At 39.8% G+C, this 22,158-nt stretch overlaps 1 protein-coding gene across 5 annotated transcripts in view; it reads right to left on the reverse strand.

Annotated features, from left to right (window-relative positions):
* RIMKLB (ribosomal modification protein rimK like family member B) overlaps positions 1–22,158 on the reverse strand; it is a 153,228-nt gene that overhangs the window by 35,759 nt on the left and 95,311 nt on the right. For 3 of the 5 annotated variants that reach the window (XM_054507199.2, XM_054507192.2, XM_054507198.2), the window contains exon 2: positions 9,203–9,431. In XM_054507199.2, coding sequence (XP_054363174.1) covers positions 9,203–9,377 — 175 coding nt within the window. In that variant the 5' untranslated portion in view covers positions 9,378–9,431. Of the gene's footprint in view, positions 1–9,202; positions 9,432–10,840; positions 10,965–14,742; positions 15,104–22,158 lie in introns of those variants that run through there. The other 2 variants (XM_064591605.1, XM_054507194.2) reach the window with 2 other exon arrangements.

A 22,158-nucleotide genomic window follows, 5' to 3' on the forward strand; every position in this document is an offset into this window, starting at 1 on the left:
ATTAGATTACCATTCTCGAATCATACTAATTTGATTTCTATCCTATCTATGCCAAGTAATCAATTCTCTGAAGGTCTACCATCTGCAATACTTTCTCGGGAATTAATTTCTGCATTGGTTAAGGTTATTTGATTTTAAGAAACTATCTCTAGTTAAGTTGAGCAAGAAAAAAAAATGGATGGATATAGGATTGTGCTCAGAACTAAAAAGAATGATGACAAAACAGGTGCAGAAAAAAGACAAGGGCCATTCTGGGAATCTAGGACCAAGACAGGACCTAGAATCTGTAAGTGCCATACCAACATTATTAAATTTCAAACATTCTCCTTCTATCCTTGAGTCAAACTGCTCAAATTCAAAGGGAAGAGAGGATGCCTGGGTGGCTCAGTCGGTTGAGCACCCAACTCTTGATTTTGGCTCAGGTCATGATCTCTGGGTTGGGAGATCAAGCCCCACATAGGGTTCTGAGCTCGTTGTGGAGTCTGCTTGAGATTCTCTCCCTCTCCCACTGCCCCACCCCCACTTGCGCTTTCTCTAAAATAAAAAAACCTTTAAATGGGGTGGGGGAGGGACACCTAGGTGGCTCAGTAAGTTAAGCGCCTGCCTTTGGCTCAAGTTATGATCCCAGGATCCTGGGATCAAGTCCCGTATTGGGCTCCTTGCTCAGAGGGGAGCCTGCTTCTCCCTCTGCCTGCTACTCTCCCTGCTTGTACTCTCTCTCGCTCGCTCGCTCTCTGACAAATAAAATCTTAAAACAAAACAAAACAAAAAACGGAGCAGGGGAGAAGACTAGCTTGACTAACAACGGGCAATGCACCACTGACTTACAGTCTCACCAAGACAGTGAGGTAATTTCTCAAAAGGAAATCCATGTGCTCTTTGTACAAAAGGGGGGGAGGGGAGGATAGATACTGAAGGCCAAGAACTGAACTAGCAACTTTATCTACATTTTATGTAGTCCACACAATTTAATAATATTTGGTAAGACAGTTTTGGTTATCTTTAATAAATATAGTTAGGGGCACTGACCAGGGATATTCAACGTCTTCATTACTATCTCATCCTGCATCATAACCAAGGGAATTATTTTGACATGGCATCTATAATTAAGAACCTGCTTTTTTACTTGCAAGAATATGACATCTCTTAATTTACCTCACTTCTCTGTAAATTATCAGTTAACTTTTATTCATATGAACATACATTATACATTCATACCTTAATTTATAATATTCAACATCACATATAAAAACTACACATTTGCATAAGAAAATTGATCCCTAAACCTGAAAGAGTTTAAAGCATTAAAGGTACAACTAATCCAATTGCTTCACTTTCCTGAACTACTTTAGAAAGGGATAGGCAACTGCTCTGATTTCTGACTACTATAGGTACTTGGTGCTAAGAAGACAGAGAAGATAAAATTTGATTCAAGTATCTCACTGGAGAATTAATAAACATCCAGACCAATTCAGCACGGAGACTAAACATAAGCAACGCTCCCAACTATTTTGGTAACAGGAACAGGAGGCCTGAGCTCAAACAAGAAAAGATTTTCTTCCTGATGACTAAAAACATTAAAGGTTTTTCCTTTGAATACTCAACTTATTTTCTGACTTAAGGAAATACTCAACTGTAAATCTCACTGTCCGGCTGGGTTTGGAATCACAGTCCAAGTTCCTAAAAGATTAAGCAGAAAAGTGACTCAACCAGGGCCATTTGTGGTCTAATATTAAAATGCAAACAATCACACTGGAGAGGATATTGGAAAAGGACACAGTAGTACAAACTTTCTGGAGGACAGTCTGGCAACAAACAGTGATTCCTCTCCTAGAACTACGTAAGAGCAAGCATATATTCTTCCTCTCACTGTACCCCGGGATAATACCTACTCATCCTTCAGGTTTTAGTGTCACTTCCTTAAAGAGGCCTTTTCTAACCTTTCAATCTAAATTAGATTCCACTGGGGAAACCTGGCTGGCTTAGTTGGTAGAGCATGCAACTCTTGATCTCAGGGGTGTGGGTTCAAGCCCCATGATGGGTGTAGAGATTATTTAAAAAATTTTTTAGGAGCGCCTGGGTGGCTCAGTTGGTTAAGCGACTGCCTTCAGCTCAGGTCATGATCTCAGGGTCCTGGGACTGAGCCCCGCATCGGGCTCCCTGCTCAGCTCAGCGGGAAGCCTGCTTCTCCCCCTCCCACTCCGCCTGCTTGTGTTCTCTCTCTCTCTCTCGAATAAATAAAATCTTTTAAAAAAATTTTTTTTAAATATTAAAAATAAATAAAAGTAGATTCCATTGGTTCCATTTGATTCTACTGATTCCGTTGGATTCCCATATCACACTTTACTTTTCTACCACTTAAGTAATTATTTCTTTGGCTTTGTATAATGTCCATGTCTCCCACTTACCTTAAAGAGGCCATGAAGCACTTAGAACAGGGCTACTTTGCTAAACTCTCTATCTCCAATACCTAATATCTTGGCACACAGGTGACACTCACTGATAAGTAAAAAAAAATTTAGAGAACAGTAGGTATGCTATAATTCATTTATGTGTATGGGGTTAGCAGTGATCTGTGGATGGTAAAAATATCAAATAATATTTGCTTTAATTTTATATTTCAGTACTGTTTATGTCACTTTATAATTAGTAAAAATATAAAGCTATTAGTATTTTTTTTTTTAAAGATTTTATTTATTTATTTGAGACAGAGAGAATGAGAGACAGCATGAGAGGGAGGAGGGTCAGAGGGAGAAGCAGACTCCCTGCCGAGCAGGGAGCCCGATGCGGGACTCGATCCCGGGACTCCAGGATCATGACCTGAGCCAAAGGCAGTCGCTTAACCAACTGAGCCCCCCAGGCGCCCGCTATTAGTATTTTTAAAAAGAGAAAAAACAAGATGTATGTGCCTAATGCTATGCTTCATATATAGTATTACTCTCAAACTATTCTTTTCTCTTTCTTTAGCAATTAACTAAGAGGAAACTTCCAGGGGAAAATCTTGAGAATAAATTAAAATGTTTCAATTATATGAAATAACTAAGTGTTATTTGGGGATAGGTTTATTTACTAATGCAACAATGGGGGGGAAATGCCAAAGAGTGGGTATTAGCCCAATAAATTGGGACCAGCTGAGGTGTCATTGACAGTACCTGCTTCAAATAACCGAATCAACCCCATGAGAGCACTATAACATGGGGGGGGGGGGAATGGGGGACGTGGGCGATGGGTATATGTCTATATTAAAATGAGGTAATTTATAAATCTAGAAATTAAAACCAAACAAAGTAACACAATATATGTAAAAGCAAACTGATTTCTTCTTACAAAACCATTTTTAAAAATGAAAAAAAACTAGGGGCGTCTGGGTGGTTCAGTCGTTAAGCGGCTGCCTTCGGCTCAGGTCATGGTCCCAGGGTCCTGGGATGGAGCCCCGCATCAGGCTCCCTGCTCCGTGGGAAGTCTGCTTCCCCCTCTCCCACTCCCTCTGCTTGTGTTCCCTCTCTCGCTGTGTCTCTTTCAAATAAATAAAATCTTAAAAAAAATTGAGGAGCGCCTGGGTGGCTCAGTCGGTTAAGCGTCTGCCTTCAGCTCGGGTCATGATCCCAGGATACTGGGATTGAGCCCCGCATCCGGCTCCTTGCTCAGCGGGGAGCCTGCTTCTCCCTCTCCCTCTGCCTGCCACTCCCCCTGCTTGTGCTCTCTCTCTGTCAAATAAATAAATAAAATCTTTAAAAAAAAAAAAAAAATTGAGGAGTGCCTGGGTGGCTCAGTCGTTAAGCATCTGCCTTCGGCTCAGGTCATGATCCTGGGGTCCTGGGATCGAGCCCCGCATTGGGCTCCCTGCTCGGTGGGAGGCCTGCTTCTCCCTCTCCTGCTCCCCCTGCTTGTGTTCCCTCTCTCGCTGTGTCTCTCTCTGTCAAATAAATAAAATCTTAAAAAAAAGAAAAGAAAAAACTAGACTCAAATTTCCAAGATGTAAATTGTGATATTATTAACATAAAATAAGGGGAAATTTATAAGGGTAGAGTTGATATATGAATAAATTTATCACCTAAAAGAGATTAAAAGTATACAATGTATTATGTAATCTTCACAGTAATGATGAATAAAATACCTACAGATGATACCTATAATAAGGAACTAAAGCATGCCACAACAACAAATCAACACAACACAAAGGAAGTTAACAAGAGAGGAAAAGAGACAAAATAGGTGTAAGACATACAGAAAACAATAAAATGTCTTGCTCAGGTTGTAGTCTCATAGGTCCTTGAGACTGAGCCCTGTGTCCCTCTCTGCACTCAGTGGGGAGTCTGCTGGAGATTCTCTCCCTCTGCCCCTCCCCACATCTGTGTCTCAAAAAAATTTTAGGGCGCCTGGGTGGCTCAGTCGTTAAGCGTCTGCCTTCGGCTCAGGTCATGATCCCAGAGCCCTGGGATCGAGCCCCACATCGGGCTACCTGCTCAGTGGGAAGCCCGCCTCTCCCTCTCCGCTCCCCCTGCTTGTGGTTCCCTCTCTGGCTGTCTCTCTCTCTCTGTCAAATAAATAAAATCTTTACCAAAAAAATTAAAAAAAAAAAAAAAAAAAAAGAAAAGATACACAGGGACAAAATGGACCAAAAACCAATGCCCAACTATATGCTATCAACAAGAGACTCACTCTAGATGTAAGGACACTCAAAGGGTGAAAGTGAAAGGCTGAGAAAAGGTACTTCATGCAAATGGTTACGGAAAGAGAGCTGAAGTGGCCCTACTTATAAGACAAAATAGGCTATAAGAGAAAAACTGTCACAAGAGATAATCATCATTATTATGATAAAAGAGTCAATTCACCAGGAAATTATAACAATTATAAATATGCAGGCACCCAATACAGCACCCACATGTATGGAACAGTGAGAGACCAAAGAGAGAAATGGACACTAACAATAAATGAAAACTTCAAATACCCTACTTTTAATAATGGATCGAGCAAACAGAAAATCTAATGAGGAAACAAAATAACTGGAAAACACTACAGATCAATTGGACCTAAAATATAAAAAACACTACTAACAACACAATCCTCATTCTTCAAGGGCAAATGGGATTTTCTCCAAGATCCATCACATCTTAAGCCACAAAGCAAATCTCAACAAATTTAAGAGTACTGATATCATACCAAGTATCTTTTCTAGAGACGAAACTAGAAGTTAATAACAAAAGGAAACAGAATTCACAAATATCTGGAAATTAAATAACACTTTTTTTTGGAGGGGGGTGGGGAGAGGAAGAGGGAGAGAGAATCTTAAGCAGGCGCCATGCCCAGCGCTGAGCCCGATACGGGACTCCATCTCACAACCCCAGTATCAGGACCCGAGGTGAAACCAAGAGTCGGATGCTTAACAGACTAAGCCACCCAGACACCCCTAAATAACACACACTTAAAACAAATAAGACAAAAGATGTCACAAGGGAAATGAGACATATCTTAAGACAAAAGCGAAATATAGCATACCAAAACTTATGGGATGTGGTGAAAGCAGTGTTAAGAGGGAAGTGTACAGCTATAAGCATGCACATTAAAAAAAAAAGCTCATTAAAAAGAAAAATCTCAAATCAACAACCTAAACTTACACCATAAACAAGGGGAAAAAGAACAAACTAAACCCACAGTTAACAGAAAAATAAAAATGAGAACACAAATAACCTAAATAGAAAAGAGAAAAACAGAAAAAAACCAACACTATCTTTTGGAAATATCAACAAATTGACAAACCTTTAGTTAGACTAAGAAAAAAAGAGAGTAAGGAAAAAAGAGAGGTCTTAAATAACAAAAATTCAAAATGAAAGGAGATATTACAATGGACATCACAAAAATAGAGATTGTAAGAGATGACTATGAAAAATTATATTGGGGGGGGGCGCCTGGGTGGCTCAGATGGTTAAGCGTCTGCCTTCGGCTCAGGTCATGATCTCAGGGTCCTGGGATGGAGTCCCGCATCGGGCTCCCTGCTCCTTGGGAGCCTGCTTCTCCCTCTGCCTCTCTCTCTCTCTGTCTCTCTGTCTCTCATGAATGAATAAATAAAATCTTAAAAAAAAAAAAAAATTATATGGGGGCGCCTGGGTGGCTCAGTCGTTAGGCGTCTGCCTTCGGCTCAGGTCATGATCCCGGGGTCCTGGGATCAAGCCCCGCATCGGGCTCCCTGCTCGGCGGGAAGCCTGCTTCTCCCTCTCCCACTCCCCCTGTTTGTGTTCCCTCTCTCGCTCTGTCTTTCTCTGTCAAATAAAAAAAAAAAAAGAAAGAAAAATTATATGACAAGAAATTGGATAACCAAGAAAAAAATGGATAAATTCCTAGCAACATACAACCTAGTAAGACTGAATAAGAAGTAAAAAAATCAGAACAGACATACTGAACCAGTAATCCAAAATCTCCAAGGAAAAGCACAGCACCAGGTGTTTTCACTGGTGAATTCTACCAAACATTTAAAGAACAATTAACACCAACCCATCTTACAGACTCCCAAACATATGCTGTCACTCTTCTTTGGTATGTATGCAGGAGTGGGATGGATCCTGTGGTAATTCTACGTCCAACCTTCAGAGGAACTGCCAAACTTTTTCCCAAAGGGACTGCCACATTGTACATTCCCTTTATCAATGTAGGAGGGTTCGAATTTCTCTACATCCTTTCCAATACATGTTTATGCAGCCTTTGGTTTTCCAACTTTTAAAACATAGTTTAACACCTCTCCCTCTGACTGCTGCTCCCCTTGCTTGTGCTGTCAAATGAATAAATAAAATCTTTTCAAAAAATAAATAAAATGCAGAAGCATACACCATTAAGCCTGTGAAAGTGGTGCTTAGTGAGCTATGTACCACACTGGCCTTTAAGCCTCTTCTCACACATACTTCAAGAGCATGGCTCCTAACACAATACAGTGTCCAAATTTCTGACTCCAATCTCAACAGTTTGTACATGCACTTATGTTGAAAAGCTGTGAATTGTAAAAGAATGTGATAGATTCTGGATTTTATTTATTTATTTTAGAGAGAAAATGTGTATTTATATTAGAGAGAGGGCACATGCGCACAAGCAGGGGGAGGGGCCGAGGGAGAGAATCTCAAGCAGACTCCCCCCTAGGCACAGAGTCCAAAGGGGCTGGATCCCAGGACCCTGAGATCCGGACCTGAGCTGAAATTAATATTCAGACAGCTTAATCAACTGAGCCACCCAGGCGCCCTAGATTCGGGATTTTAATTGGTTCGATCAGAGTATCTGTCATAGGTGCAGGGTGGGGAGGGTGCAAAGTGACATTCATACCTTTTATAATTTACCAAAGTTATAACAATTATACACTTAATTGTGTGATCACTTGATTAATGTTAATCTTAGCCTATCTCATTTTGCACACCATACCAATTAACTAGCACACAGTAATACTTAAATTATACTTATGAAAGAATGGAACAGGCTCTATACCAAGTCTTCAGAATCTGAATAACTAAGTGCTAGATCTAGGTGTATATATTAAAAAAAGAAAGCTTGACTAAAATAAAATACTGTGCATCTTTCCTGTAAACGTAGTTACTACTTATACACTCAAGTGAAACCATCTAGAAACAGTTCAATTCTAAAGAAGTTATTTCTAGGGCGCCTGGGTGGCTCAGTTGGTTAAGCGACTGCCTTCGGCTCAGGTCATGATCCTGGAGTTCCTGGATCAAGTCCCGCATCAGGCTCCCTGCTCGGCAGGGAGTCTGCTTCTCCCTCTGACCCTCCTCCCTCTCATGCTCTCTGTCTCTCATTCTCTCTGTCTCAAATAAATAAATAAAATCTTTAAAAAAAAAAAAAAAAAAAAAGACGTTATTTCTACAGCAATAACTTTTGATCCTAAATTAGCAATGAGGATCATTTATACTAAAATGGGGATCATTCTGTTTTTCTATTAAGTCTTTGATATACATTAATTTACATATTAAAGATCTGCTGACAAAACATAACTGTTGAAAGGTAATGAGAATGAATTAAATGTCAAGAGGGCAGAGTAAAGAGTAACTGCTAAGAGATTCTACCCACTTAAACTACAGGATCATGTTATCAGGTAAGAGTTTAGATCCATTAACTAGTGTATGAATGAAATTACCCTAACAGCAGATTCATATACTGAATAATATTAATTCTCACAATAACCATATCTCTCCATTTTATTGATGAGAAAATTAAAACACATGGTCTCATTATGATTCTAGACACAAAACAAGTTATGTAGAATCTATTTTAAGTGTTTGTCTTATACCTTAATACAATACTATCAGTAAACTATGAAGTATTTTCTGAAAGTTAATTAAAAATTTCATGTATATGCCACCATATGATGCTCCTTAACAGAAATGACCGATTTAGCTACAACAAGTCATAACTTTCCAAAGACGTAAAGACTCCTAAGTCAGTTCAAAAGAATTCCTATTTTTTAAAGATTTTATTTATTTGACAGAGAAAAAAAGAATACAAGCAGGGGGAGTGAGAGAGGGGGCAGGGAGCCCGACGCCAGGCTCAATCCCAGGACCCTGGGACCATGACCTGAGCCAAAGGCAGACGCTTTGCGACTGAGCCACCCAGGCGCCCCAAGAATTTCTATATTTCTAAAATATCTTCCCCTTATAACCTTAAAACAAACATGAAATATTAAAAATACAAGACATCACCAATTGAGTCAAATCATTAGGACACTTCTATCCAGTAAAAAGAATAAAATTGTATTGCCATTTTATACTATATGTATAAAATATTTTATAAAGAAAATAAGAATCACATGTGGAATTTGATGCATTTACTGAAAAGACCCCCATGAGGTACAAATTCTCTTATGAGCACTTTATAAACAAGGTCTTTTAAAATTAGACAGCAATAATGGGGGGAAAAATAGATCATCTTTAATTTCTCTCCCAACTATTTTCTACATAATAAGAAGTTCAATAAATACTGATGTTTCCATTTCTTCCATAACATATAGATTTTGGAGGGCCAAAATATTGTTGGTTAAGTGGCTTGTGCTCTCTCTCAAAATCTTAAAAAAAAAAAAAATGCTAGATTTTAAGATTAGATGATACTTCGTAACGATAAGGCTAACAATTCCTTCCTCCAAACTATTCCTAAAAAATGTGGATTCAAGATATTCTAAGAAAAAAATCCATTAAATTACTTAGTATAGACTTACCCAGGTTTCCTTGCTCGATTGTCAGTACCACCTCATCCATCACCACGGCCCTGAAGTCCAATTCCTCCTCACAACATTTGGCCTTTAATGCTCGTAAAATCTCTTTTTGGGGATAGTCTTCCCTGATTCGACGATCTGTCAAAAACCACAACTTGGCTGCCACAGAGCTACACATCTTGATCTGCTTGGTCTTCCTTCTGGATTATTTCCTCCTGAATGCAGATTCTTTCTACACAGAAAGACAAAATTCACAAACAGGGTAAATAAAGAACTCTACTTAAGGAATTTCATGTCTTTGGGGCTCCCCATACATATGAAATTAAATTTCATTTCCTCTTGTTAAAAAATACATCTATTTGGGGCTACTGGCTGGCTCAGTTGGTAGTGTGTGCAACTCTTGATTTTGGGGGTTGCTGAGTTAAAGCCCCACATTAGGCGTAGAGATTACTTAAAAAAATATATTAATGGGGAGCCTAGGTGGCTCAGTCGGTTAAGCGTCTGCCTTCGGCTCAGGTCATGATTCCAGGGTCCTGGGATTGAGCCCCGCATCGGGCTCCCTGCTTAGCAGGAAGCCTGCTTCTCCCTCTCCCTCTGCCCCTGCTTGTGCTCGCTCTCTTTCTCTCTGCCAAATAAATAAATAAAATCTTTTTTAAAAAATTTATATATATATACGTATATAAATGTTACAGTATTTATATATATAAATGTTAAAAAAAGAAATCTAATTCTTGGCTTTCACACAAATAAATGCTGTGATTATATATTAACTATACAAACAAATGAATAAGGTAATAATGATGCCTTTTCCATCTTATTCAAATCAAAAATTTTTATACCACTAGAAATATAGAAACTCACAACTTCCCATGAAACAAAATTTCTCCATCTTCCACTGGGGAAGCTACCACTGCAGTTTTTTTTGTTTGTTTGTTTGTTTTTAAAGATTTTATTTATTTATTTGACAGAGAGAGGCACAGCGAGAGAGGGAACACAAGCAGGGGGAGTGGGAGAGGGAGAAGCAGGCTTCCCGCCGAGCAGGGAGCCCGATGCGGGGCTCGATCCCAGGACCCTGGGATCATGACCTGAGCCGAAGGCAGACGCTTAACGACTGAGCCACCCAGGCGCCCCCCACTGCAGTTTTATAATTACAGCAGATCACTTAGTAAAAGTCCCATTTTCTGTATCATATTCAATGTCATTTCCTGTATTCTTACATACTATCTAGGAATGTACTTTAATCTCATCATCTACTTTTGGCTGATTTACTCCTTCCCCCAAAATGCAAATCCCTTGATATAAAATAGATGAGACTGTAATCATCAGTATATCTGCAGTTAGTTTTTTATTCAATTTTCTTCCCTTATTGTTAATTTATGTGTATTTTATTACAAATACATTTATAGAAATGTTTTAAATAATGACACAGTAACACCTGTATTACTAGGAGTATCAACACTGAAATCATTTATATACCAACATCAATCAAAATAAATAGTTCAAGAATATGGGAAAAACAACCTTAAAAAAACAGTAAGTGCTGGGGTCCATTCACTAAAATTTATTTGAGTCAGGGGATAGCATGCTCTTACTCAAGGTTTTTATGCTTACTTTAAATAGAAAAAAAGTTTTTATGCTTACTTTAAATAGAATTTTTTTAAACAAGCAGATTGTTTACTAGAACACAAAAAAGCACTTCCTTCCACAAATAGAGAGCTGCTTCTCAGAGTTTGTATCATGAGCAAGACAACAGTTGAAAATTTTCCTAAGAAGCAAAAAGTTACAAGTTTTACTAACAAACGTTAACAGGTGATTTCAAGCAAAAAAAAAAAAAAAAAACTTTACAAAATTAAAATTCCTGAGGCCCCTGGCTGACTCAGTCAGTAGAGCATGTAACTCTTTATCTCAGGATCCTGAATTCTAGCCTCACGTTGGGCATGGAGCCTACTTTAAAAAAATTCCTAATACCCCCCCAGATGACCTAGCAAACCTAACATAGAAAAAAGAACTAGAGGAAGCAATGGCCATACAGATGGGCGGCTTCCAGCATCAGAGCTGGAAATGGTCCCTCATGCACCATTCACACACTCTCCAGGGTCTCAGTCAGAAGGGTCTGCTCCATAGATACACAGGGTGACTAGAACATCATGAGCCAGACGCACCACCACACACATACACACAGCCCTCACCCCAAACTTTAGCCTGCCATGCCTGCCACACTCACCCACCTGCCCCACAACCCAGGATCTCAAGGCATCAATCACAGGAAAGCAGGGAAGGAATAAAATAACATGGGAGATACACACAAATGTGACCTGTAGCTGTGGAAAAGCAAGGGAAGAGCTCTCAGATGTGATGCATCAGGCCAAGACCCAAAGTAACCAGCAAAGGGATTGCTTGGTGCCCAGAGCCTCCTGACCCCTTGTGTTCTTGTTCCAGAGCTGTGGTCAAGAACATGAACTCTTAAAAAAAGAACATACCCTCTTAAGCCTTAGGCTAGATACGAATCGAAGATGTGGTCACTAAAAAGTCTCACTCAAAGGAAAAGCTCCATGTAAGAAAAGTCGCACCAGAGTACCTAATGTCTCCCCAGTTTCCCTTGAGAGGGGCATATAAAAATGACCTTAAGATGTTTAGACGGAGTAGTTCTCGAAACACCCTGTCAATGACCTCCAATACTCTGAAGCCATCTTGGTGCCTTCCCTGACACTTAGGTCTTGAACATCTGTTCGATGATATGACTGAATTTCACTGAGTGAGTATAGCAGTTGTGGCCCCAACACAAATCAGGATAGGATGTTAAAGCCACTGGCAACTGGGAAGTAGGAATATTTGCCAATACTGGTATGTCAACTTGTGGAAAATGCCCAGGCCACAACATTAACACATGGTGTTTTCAATGATTCTATAACCAGATAATAAAAACACTCCTGGGCTGCAATCTCATGTAGTTGTGCAGCAACTTCTGACAAATGATGCACATGAGCATCATGGCTGCAGCTCTGATACCCATGCTTAATCTTTGGGTGTTTCCACACTGGTATGAAACCATCAACTGCAAGTTCAGATTAGCCTCCCCATCTCCTTTCATTTTTAAAAAAAAAAAACACTACTTATCAGAGAGAGTAAGAAACAGAGCATGAGCTGGGGGCGGGGGGGAGAGGGGACAGAGGGAGATGGAGAAATAAGACTCCCCACTGAGCAGGGAGCCTGATGTAGGGTTCAATCCCAGGACCCGGGGATCACGAACTAAGCAAAAGGCAGATGCTTAACTGACTGAGCCACCCAGGTGCCCCTCCTTTCATTTTCTCCCAATGGAGCAGCCCAATCTTTGCAAGGCTTTCATAGGGGATACTCGCACCTCCAGATCTGAAACTGAAGAAATGCTCTGCAGAAGACTCTATGAAAGAGGTAGACACTGTCTTGAAGAGGTCCAACATCAATGTCAATGATTGTGGTTCCTCAAATCCACCTAGTGGCAGTCAATATGGCAGGATCTGGGGATCATGACCTTGCCCAGCCCCAAGATTATCTTTGTTCTTATGGGATACATTTTCTTTATCAGCTTCAAAAGATTCTTATGCTTTGTCTTGCTTTTCATGTAAAGAATCACAGAGGTATACCACACTGTATTCCAATGTACATCAAAGTAGATGACATCTCCAGGAAAAGGGCAAGTAAGCTTAACAACCTCCAGCTTGTTAATTACTGTTCCATTTGTCCTGGTATCTTCAAGTGACACCTGTCCAATTTTTTATCCATTATAATTTTACAGTGATCTCCAAAGACCATTTTATTGCCAGAGAAAGAGCACAACTCTCTCCTTCAACCAATGGTCCACTCTTATTTCGACAGGTAGAGGAGCAGCTGACCGTCCTCAGGTCCCCAGGGTGGCTTGTCTATCAGGCTGCTCCACTGGGATTCACATCTAAGAATACCCAGGAAACGAGGTAAAGACTCTCCAACCACAAAGGCAGAGGCTCTGCATTCTCTCCCCCTCCCCACCCTACCCCACCCCCATGGCCCTCCTGGACCTGGGAGGCCACCTTCCTGTGGGCCAGGTGGAGAACAGCAGGCCAGCGCCTCCTCCAACATATCTACTTTTCTATCTATCCCATTCGTGAACATCCAGGGGGAAAAAAAAAACAACTGCTGATAAGTAAAAAGCATAACGGTAAATCTACAGTCCAAGAGACCAAGGGGGTGCCTGGGTGGCTCAGTCAGTTAAGCGACTGCCTTCAGCTCAAGTCATGATCCTGGAGTCCAGGGAGTCTGCTTCTCCCTCTGACCCTTCCCCCTCATGTGCTCTCTCTCTCTCTGTGCTCGCTTCGGCAGCGCATATACCAAGAGACCAAAAGTACACCAATAAAATGATAGTCCTGAGTCTTAAAAATAAAACATCAGATTATATTCACTATTTTAAAAGACAGTAAAGAGTCCTTTGTAAAAGTAAAATGGTTCCTTCCCCCCACACCAAGGTATCAAGGAAAACAATGTACAAATATCAGATACCAAATAAATGCTATTGATAAACTGCTAAAGCAGTTGTTTTTTTTTTTTAAGAGACATTTGACAAAGAAAATTTACATTTATATTAGGTACAGTTTTCCCATGCAAACTTCTGGATACACACCAATAAAAAAAAAAAAGTCCCTGTCATCTGTCAATAGCCTAGGCAGGACTAATTAATCATAAAGTGCTTCATTCATTTTTCTCATGAGACCCCTTCCCAATGGTACTTATTCTGCTAGGAAAAAAGCACAATTAAAATCTACCACGAAGATATTAAGGCACCTCTTACTTCTAGGAACATTACTTATTCCAGATAAGACACAGCATGTGAACTTAGAATCAAAACACTGAAAAAGAATAAAGGTTAGATAAGGAAAATATACATACTAATGTACAAATAAGAATTGACTCCATTTGGGGCACCTGGGTGGCTCAGTCGTTAAGCGCCTGCCTTCGGCTCAGGTCATGATCCCAGGGTCCTGGGATCGAGCCCCACATCGGGCTCCCAGCTCCGCGGGAAGCCTGATTCTCCTTCCCCCACTCCCCCTGCTTGTGTTCCCTCTCTCGCTGTGTCTCTCTCTGTCAAATAAATAAAATCTTTAAAAAAAAAAAAAAAGAATTGACTCCATTTGGCTCCAGATGTGCTTTTGATGACATCATTTCTGTCTTGGATGGGGAATATGGGAGTTATATCAGGCTTGTAGTGAAAAATAACAAATTTCTGTAACTTGAGTTGGGCACTCCTTCAGTCTTCTTTTCTGTGACTCTTTTCTCCTGACAGTTCTTTCTCTATACATAACCCCCAGGGCTTCCTTCTTGAACCCTTCTCTCCTTTCTCTTAGAACTACCATCCTCAGCCATGTTTCAGCTATTATCGTTAAAATTTGAATACTGACCTACTAAATCTCTTTCCAAACAGTTCTCAACTGAATTTGAGATCCTATTTCAATCTGCCTAGTGGGCATCTCTAGCTAAATGCCACTGACTATTGCCTCAGTTGAGCAAGTAAAAAGTTGATTTTATTCACATACCTGCTTCAACACCTGGATTTCTCATTGTGACAGTTCAATTTTGTGTCAACGTGGCTAGACAATGGTTCAGTTGCTATGAAGGTATTTTGTAAATATGATTAAAATCTGTAATAAGTTGACACAGTGAAGATTACTATGATGTGGGTGGGCCTCACCCAATCAGTTGAAGGTCTACAGAGCAAAAACAGGTTTCACAAAGTTAACTACGCATCAATACTGTATTAAGTCCCTCCCTGAATTTCCAACCTACTGGCCTGCCCTATGAATTTCAGACTAGCCACAATCACACTAACCAATTCCTTAAAATTAATTTCTATTTCTTTCTTTCTCTCTTTCCCTACCTTAAGTCTGTCTTCACGTATATACAATTTCCTATTGGTTCTGTTTCTCAGAAGAATACTGACTGATATACCCATACTAATTTAAGGACTTAATTCAGAAACTTGGGCATCATTTACTTCTATCTTTCATGCACTACTTCAATATACACACACCACAGTAATTCCATCTCCTAAATATCACTTGAATTTTACTGTTCATCCCCAGTACAATCATCACTGAACACCTAAAAACACCCCCCCCAAACTAATCTTCTGCAATCTACTCTCTCCCATTTACCAATTTTCTGAACACACTGCATTCTCTCATGCTTCCTTCCGCTTAGAATATATATCCTAGACCTACCTTACTGAACTTTTGAGCTCAGGAGTTAATCCATCTGTTAAGTTTGAGGTGCCTGGGTGCATCAGTCAGTTAAGCATCTGACTCTTGATTTCAGCTCACATCATGATCTCAGGGTCCTGGGATTGAGCCCCAAGTCAGGCTCTGTGCTCAGCGGGGAGCCTGCTTGATTGAGGATTCTCTCCCTCCGCCCCTCCCGCCACTTGCACCCTCTCTATAAAATAAAAACAAGTAAATCCTTAATGCACCTGTTACGTTCTTCCAACTCCTAAAAATCATCCTAACTCTGTGAATCTACATTATCTTGTTATATGTATATTCTAGCAATTATACAGTATGTTTAGTTTTATTTTTAATAACTCTGCCAGCGCTGTAAGATAAATTCTTAAAAGTATGTCTTCATGTAGATGCGTATTTTAAATGATTCTATTGATTAAAAAGACAATTTCTCTTTTACAGGGCTAAATCGTAATTCAAAGGTATTTTCAAAGAATAAGCCTACTTTAAGTTGATGTTTCTCAAACTAGGGCCCTGAAACATATTTGGGGGCGGTGCACATTTTTTCCCCATATGACAAACTTGAAAAAGTTCATGGGCCTGTTTCCACACAAAAATTTAACTTTGGGGTGCCTGGGTGGCTGAGTCGTTAGGCATCTGCCTTCCGCTCAGGTCATGATCCCAGGGTCCTGGGATCGAGCCCTGCATTGGGCTCCCTGTTCTGAGGGAAGCCTGCTTCTCCCTCTCCCATCCCCCTGCTTGTGTTCTCTCTCTCACTGTGTCTCTGTCAAATAAATAAATAAAATCTTAAAAAAAAAAATTTAACCTTATCTCACTGAACATAGAAGTCTTTTTTTTTTTTTTTAAAGATTTTATTTATCTGAGAGAGAGAGAACACAAGCAGGGAGGAGGGGCAGAGGGAGACGTAGACTCCCCACTGAGCAGGGAGCCCTACTGGGACTCAATCCCAGAACCCTGGAATCACAACCTGAGCCGATGTTAGACGCGTAACCGACTAAGCCACTTAAGGTGCCCAGGAGTTAAGTCTTCTTGTCTATCCTCAGAACCTAGCATTTCTAAAACACTGTATGCCATAACAGAAACATGTGTGAAGATGCTGAATGATTACATGCCTTATCAAAGTTCAAATACTGAACATTTTCATACATGCTATTTCAACTAAACCTCAGGTATTACAATAACCATTTTACAGTTAAAGAAACAAATTATCAAAACACATATAAAAATATGCTTGGCCTCACAAATAAAGGAATCCAAATTAAAATTAAAAATTAAAAAAAAACACCTGAGGTGGGGCGCCTGGCTGGCTCAATCGGTTCTGCCTTCGGCTCAGGTCATGATCCCAGGGTCCTGGGATCAAGTCCCGCACCAGGCTCCCTGCTCAGTGGGGATCCTGCTTCTCCCTCTCCCACTCCCCTGCTTGTGTTCCCTCTCTCGCTGTGTCTCTGCCAAATAAATAAATAAAATCTTAAAAAAAAAAAAAAAAACTAAACTGAGGTTGAGAGACATACATAAAATTTTTTTCACCAAAAAATAAATAGCACAGATTGAATATCAAGAGAATTTCTGATTCTAAGTCCTAACAGTTTCCCTTCAAATCACACTATGTGCCTATTACTTGACTTAATAGAAGAATGTACCTTTTAACACTAACTTTGTGATGTTCCAGATATTAACCGAGGATCTCTTTATCAATGCTTTTTCTCTCAGTGACTTCTAATGCCTCCAATTCTTTTCAATCCCACTCCACAAAAAAGACCTCACATTTTGGGATATATATAAATTTTTCCTCTTTCCTTTCCCTTGCACTATCCAAAAGTCTATTACAAGTGGATCCGAATTACTGTTAAAATGAGAAAGAATGTGAATAAGGGATAAAGGAATAAAAGTATTAAGAAGGATGGGTGAGGGGGCACCGGGCTGGTTCAGTTGGTAAGATCTCAGGGTTGTGGGTTCAAACTCTTATGTTGAGTGTAGAGATTACATAAATAAAAAATTTAGGGGGGGTCTGGGTGGCTCAGTCAGTTAAGCATCTGCCTCCAGCTCAGATCATTATCTCAGGGTCCTGGGATTGAGCTCTGCAACAGGCTCTCTGCTCAGCAAGGAGTCTGCTTCTTCCTCTCCCTCTGTGCTTACTCTCTCTCTCAATAAATAAAATCTTTTAAAAAGTCTATTTCTTAAAAATAAAAAAATTAAGTCCAAAAAATAAAATTGCTATTTTAAAAATTAAATAAATCTTGTAAAAATAAAGTAAAACTTATGTGTGTGTGTGTGTGTATATATACATATATATATATATATATATTTTTTTTTTTTTAAGATTTGACAGAGAGAGAGTGCAAGCACAAGCAGGGGGACCTGCAGAAGGAGAGGGAGAAGCAGGCTCCCCGCCGAGAAGGGAGCCCAACATGGGGCTTGTTCCAAGGACCCTAGGATCATGATCTGAGCTGAAGGCAGACACTTAACTGATTGAACCACGCTAGTGCCCCTGTAGCTCTTATCAAAGGTACAGAAAATGAATGAATGATAAATTGAAAACCTCCGAAGAGTCTCAGAAACAACCGAATAACTGTCTTAGTCCAATTACCCCTTTACACACTAATAATGTTCACCAATAAATGACCACCAAAAAAATGTCCCTCTGAAACCTTGGTAGTTCTTACACAATCTCATCCTTTAGCTAAGATGCCACTTAAAATAGCACTGCTTAGGTGTTTGTCACATTAACTTTAAGGTAGACTGGAATGCTGTGAAAATAGGAGCAGAAGGCTAGATATTAATCAAAGTTGTCTTTAGAGCTGTGACAGAAAAAAACTTTATGACAGTTCTCACAGTTCCCTCTTTATATTCAAAAGAACATACCTCAAAAACAGAGCAAACAAGTAAGGTCCCAAAGGGTACTTCACACACTCGCTCATTACTCTCCCCTTTTTATAGCTCTTTTACCTATGACACCTTTTTTAAAAAGCTACATGCACAATTATGGGTCAAAGAGGACAATGATTTCCTAACCAAACACAGTAACATGATCCCTTTATCAAAAGACTGAAAAAAATAATGATAAAACATGAGTGTTAAAACAGAAAAATTAAGAAAGGGCAACACTATGAAATATATAGATAATTACCTATAGATTCCCTTTCTTCATACAAAGAAACATATGTAGGAAAAGGCAAAACAATGCATACAGATAAGGTTAAAAATTCTCCATTGCAGCGCCTGGGTGGCTCAGTCGGTTAAGCGTCTGCCGTAAGCATCAGTGCAGGTCATAATCCTGGAATACTGGGATATAGCTCCACAGCGGGCTCCCTGCTCAGCCAGGAGTCCGCTCCTCAAGCTCCCTCTGCCCCTCCCCCGCTCCTCTCTCTCTCAAATATATAAATAAAATTTTTTTTAAAAATTCTCCATTTACAGCTCATGAAACACATTCCACATATATTTTCTCATTTCAACTACATATAATTATGTAAGGAATACAGACTTTTCCCATTTTCACCAGCACAGAGCCCAACGGGGGGCTTAATCTCAAGACCCTGATATCATGACCTGAGCCGAAACCAAAAGTGAGTCGCTTAACCAACTGAGCAACCCAGGTGCCCCTATTTTCCCATTTTTAAGAAATCGCCTGCCCAAGTTATCACAATAATAAAGCCAAGAGTAGGTAGGATTCAGGTTTTCTGATTTCTTTCTACTTTTTCTATCATACCTAAAGACAGTGAAAGGAATTTGGATAAAAATATAAGTCCACATTTAGAGTGATTATATATACCAAATCCTGTGTTAGGAGACTTGTTTGTATCCTTTCATTTAATCCTCACAACCATCCCTTTGATACATTATTGTCTTCATTTGGCAGGTGAAGCTGTTCTAGGAAAGAGGTTAGTTAACCTTGTCTAAATTTGCAAAATTAGAAAGTGATAAAGCCCAGGGTGAATTGAAATTCCACACACTCCATGGCAGAGATTATCACTTGCTCCCCAATATTCATTTTCTACTGACTCCTTAGTAATAAGATATCTGTTGCTAGTTAAACATAATGCCATGTAAGTAAAAGACTGAATTCCCTAGGCTTTCTTGCAACTTGATGTGGTCATGTAAGTAATGAGACCTGAAAGCACCGCACTGCAACTTTCAGAATGCGTATTTGATGAGAGGTATACTATTCCTTGGCCCTTCTTCCATCTTCTACCTGCAATGTAAATGTTATAGCTACAGCTCTAACAACCACCTGGACTCTAAGGACAGGAGTGAACCCTAGGAAAAGAAAAGCTACCTGTTAGAATTGAATCCCTGACAACTGTGTGGTGCCATGACCTTGGACTACTTACTACCTCTTTTGCTTATGTCAATGATATTTGGGAATTTTTTATTACAAGCCACAGAACTTTACCTTAAGTATGGTTTGTCATACCTTGCTCAAAAGTTATAGGAAATTATTACCTTAACAGCTAAGTCTGCATATGTCAGCAAGTAGTGGTATTGTTTGTAAGAGAGATTTTCTTTTTACAGTAACAAGATCTTCTTACATTTGATCCATTTCACTTTTACATTTATTTTCACAACACCCCTGGAAAAGTATTTCTATATCCTCCCTCCAGAAAAGGCAAACTGTTCAAAGTCAAAAATTAGTTTTAAATCTCAGATCAAGTAAGAACATAAGTACGAAACACACAAACTATTTGATTCAATAATATATTCAATTAATATTTGATTGCCTAAAAATATTCTGGTAAACAAAACATAATCCCAACCCTCACAGAGTTAAAAATATCTGATATTAAAATGTCACAAGAAAAGATGCTCAACATCAATAATCATTAGGAAAATGCAAATCAAAACGACATAAGTCAATCACACACATTGGATGGCTACTATCAAAAAACAGAAAACAGGGCGCCTGGGTGGCTCAGTTGGTTAAGCGACTGCCTTTAGCTCGGGTCATGATCCTGGAGTCTCCGGATCGAGTCCCACATCGGGCTCCCTGCTCGGCAGGGAGCCTGCTTTTCCCTCTAACCCTCCCCCCTCTCCTGTGCTCTCGCTCTCTCTCTCTCATTCTCTCTGTCTCAAATAAATAAATAAAATCTTTAAAAAAAAAAAACAGAAAACAAATGTTGGGGAGCATGTGGAGACACTGGAAGCCTTGAAAACTGTTAAGTCAGAATGTAAAATGGTGCAGCAGCTATGAAAAACAGTATGGCAGTTACTCAAAAAATTAAAAAAAGAATTCCCATATGATCCAGTGATTCTGCTTTTAGGTATATAACCCAAAGAAATGAAAGCAAAGTTTTCAAAGAGGTATCTGTACACAGGTTCACAGCAGCGTTACAGTAACTAAATGGTGGAAGCAACCCAAGTGTTCATCAAAAGATGAATGAGTAAAACACAGAATATACATACAATGCCTTAAAAAAAGAATTAAATTCCAATACATGCTACCACATGGATGAACCTGGAGGACATTATGTACCAGTATGCAACTGCCAAATTCACAGAAGTAGAATGGTGGTTGCCAGGGGCTGGGGTGTTGGTTGGAATCAAGACTTAGTTTTATTGGTATGAAGAATTCTAGAGATGAATATGGTGGATAGTTGCACAAAAATATGAATATAGTTAATATCACCAACCTGTGTTTTGTTTTTTAAGATTTTTTTATTTATTTGACAGAGAGAGACAGAGCGAGAGAGGGAACACAAGCAGGGGCAGTAGGAGAGGGAGAAGCAGACTCCCCGCCAAGGAGGGAGCCCAATGTGGGACTCCATCCTAGGACCCTGGGACCATGACCTGAGCCGAAGGCAGACACTCAACGACTGAGCCACCCAGGTGCCCAACCAACCTACGTTCTTAAAACATGATTAAGACAATAAATTTTGTGCTGTTTATTTTGCCACAATAAAAAGAAAACTGGAGAAGGAAAAAACTGTCATAAGCAAATTAACATGCAAATTTTTACACATATTCACCTAAAGGATCAGAAAAATGTTTTAAATTACCTGTAGCTTTGTTACTAAATTTCCCAAAGTAGTTTGGGGCGTATAAAACTAACATTTTAATTTTTTTTTTCTTAAGATTTTATTCATTCCTGAGAGAGAGAGAGAGAGAGGCAGAGAGAGAAGCAGGGTCCCCGCAGAGCAGGGAGCCCAATGCAGGACTCAATCCCAGGACCCTGGGATCATGACCTGAGCCGAAGGCAGACACTCAACCAGCTGAGCCACCCAGGACCCCCTAATTAAACTTTTTAAGAAAATTTTCTCTGCATGAGGCACCTGGCCGGCTCAGTTGGTGGAGCATGCCACTCTTCATCTCTGGATTGTGGGTTCGAGCCCCACGTTGGGTGTAAAGATTACTTAAAATCTTCTTCAAAAAAAAGTCTTCTCTGGAATCCAAATAAAATTTCTAATGATTTCACTTAATACAGGAATCAAAGTATCTCTCTCTGCAACATGGCACAAAATTTGCAAAATCTTCCTGAGATGCAGTGCACGGTGTGGCTCCCTCAAAGTTCATTATGTTTAGGGGCACCTGACCGGCTCAGTCAGTGGAGCATGCAACTCCTGATCTCAGGGTTGTGAGTTAGAGCCCCAAATTGGGAGTAGAGACTACTTAAAAAAATGAAATCTTTAAAAAAATTCATCATGCTTAATATGTTAAATGTTGGGCCTTCCAAATTTCCTTTCTGGACATCACATTGAAAAATAAGTTAGGAGGGGCGCCTGGGTG

This window comes from Mirounga angustirostris, unplaced genomic scaffold, assembly GCF_029215605.1.
Source record: "Mirounga angustirostris isolate CCGP_5_RB_7025 unplaced genomic scaffold, mMirAng1.0.hap1 SCAF_5, whole genome shotgun sequence".
NCBI lineage: Eukaryota > Metazoa > Chordata > Mammalia > Carnivora > Phocidae > Mirounga > Mirounga angustirostris.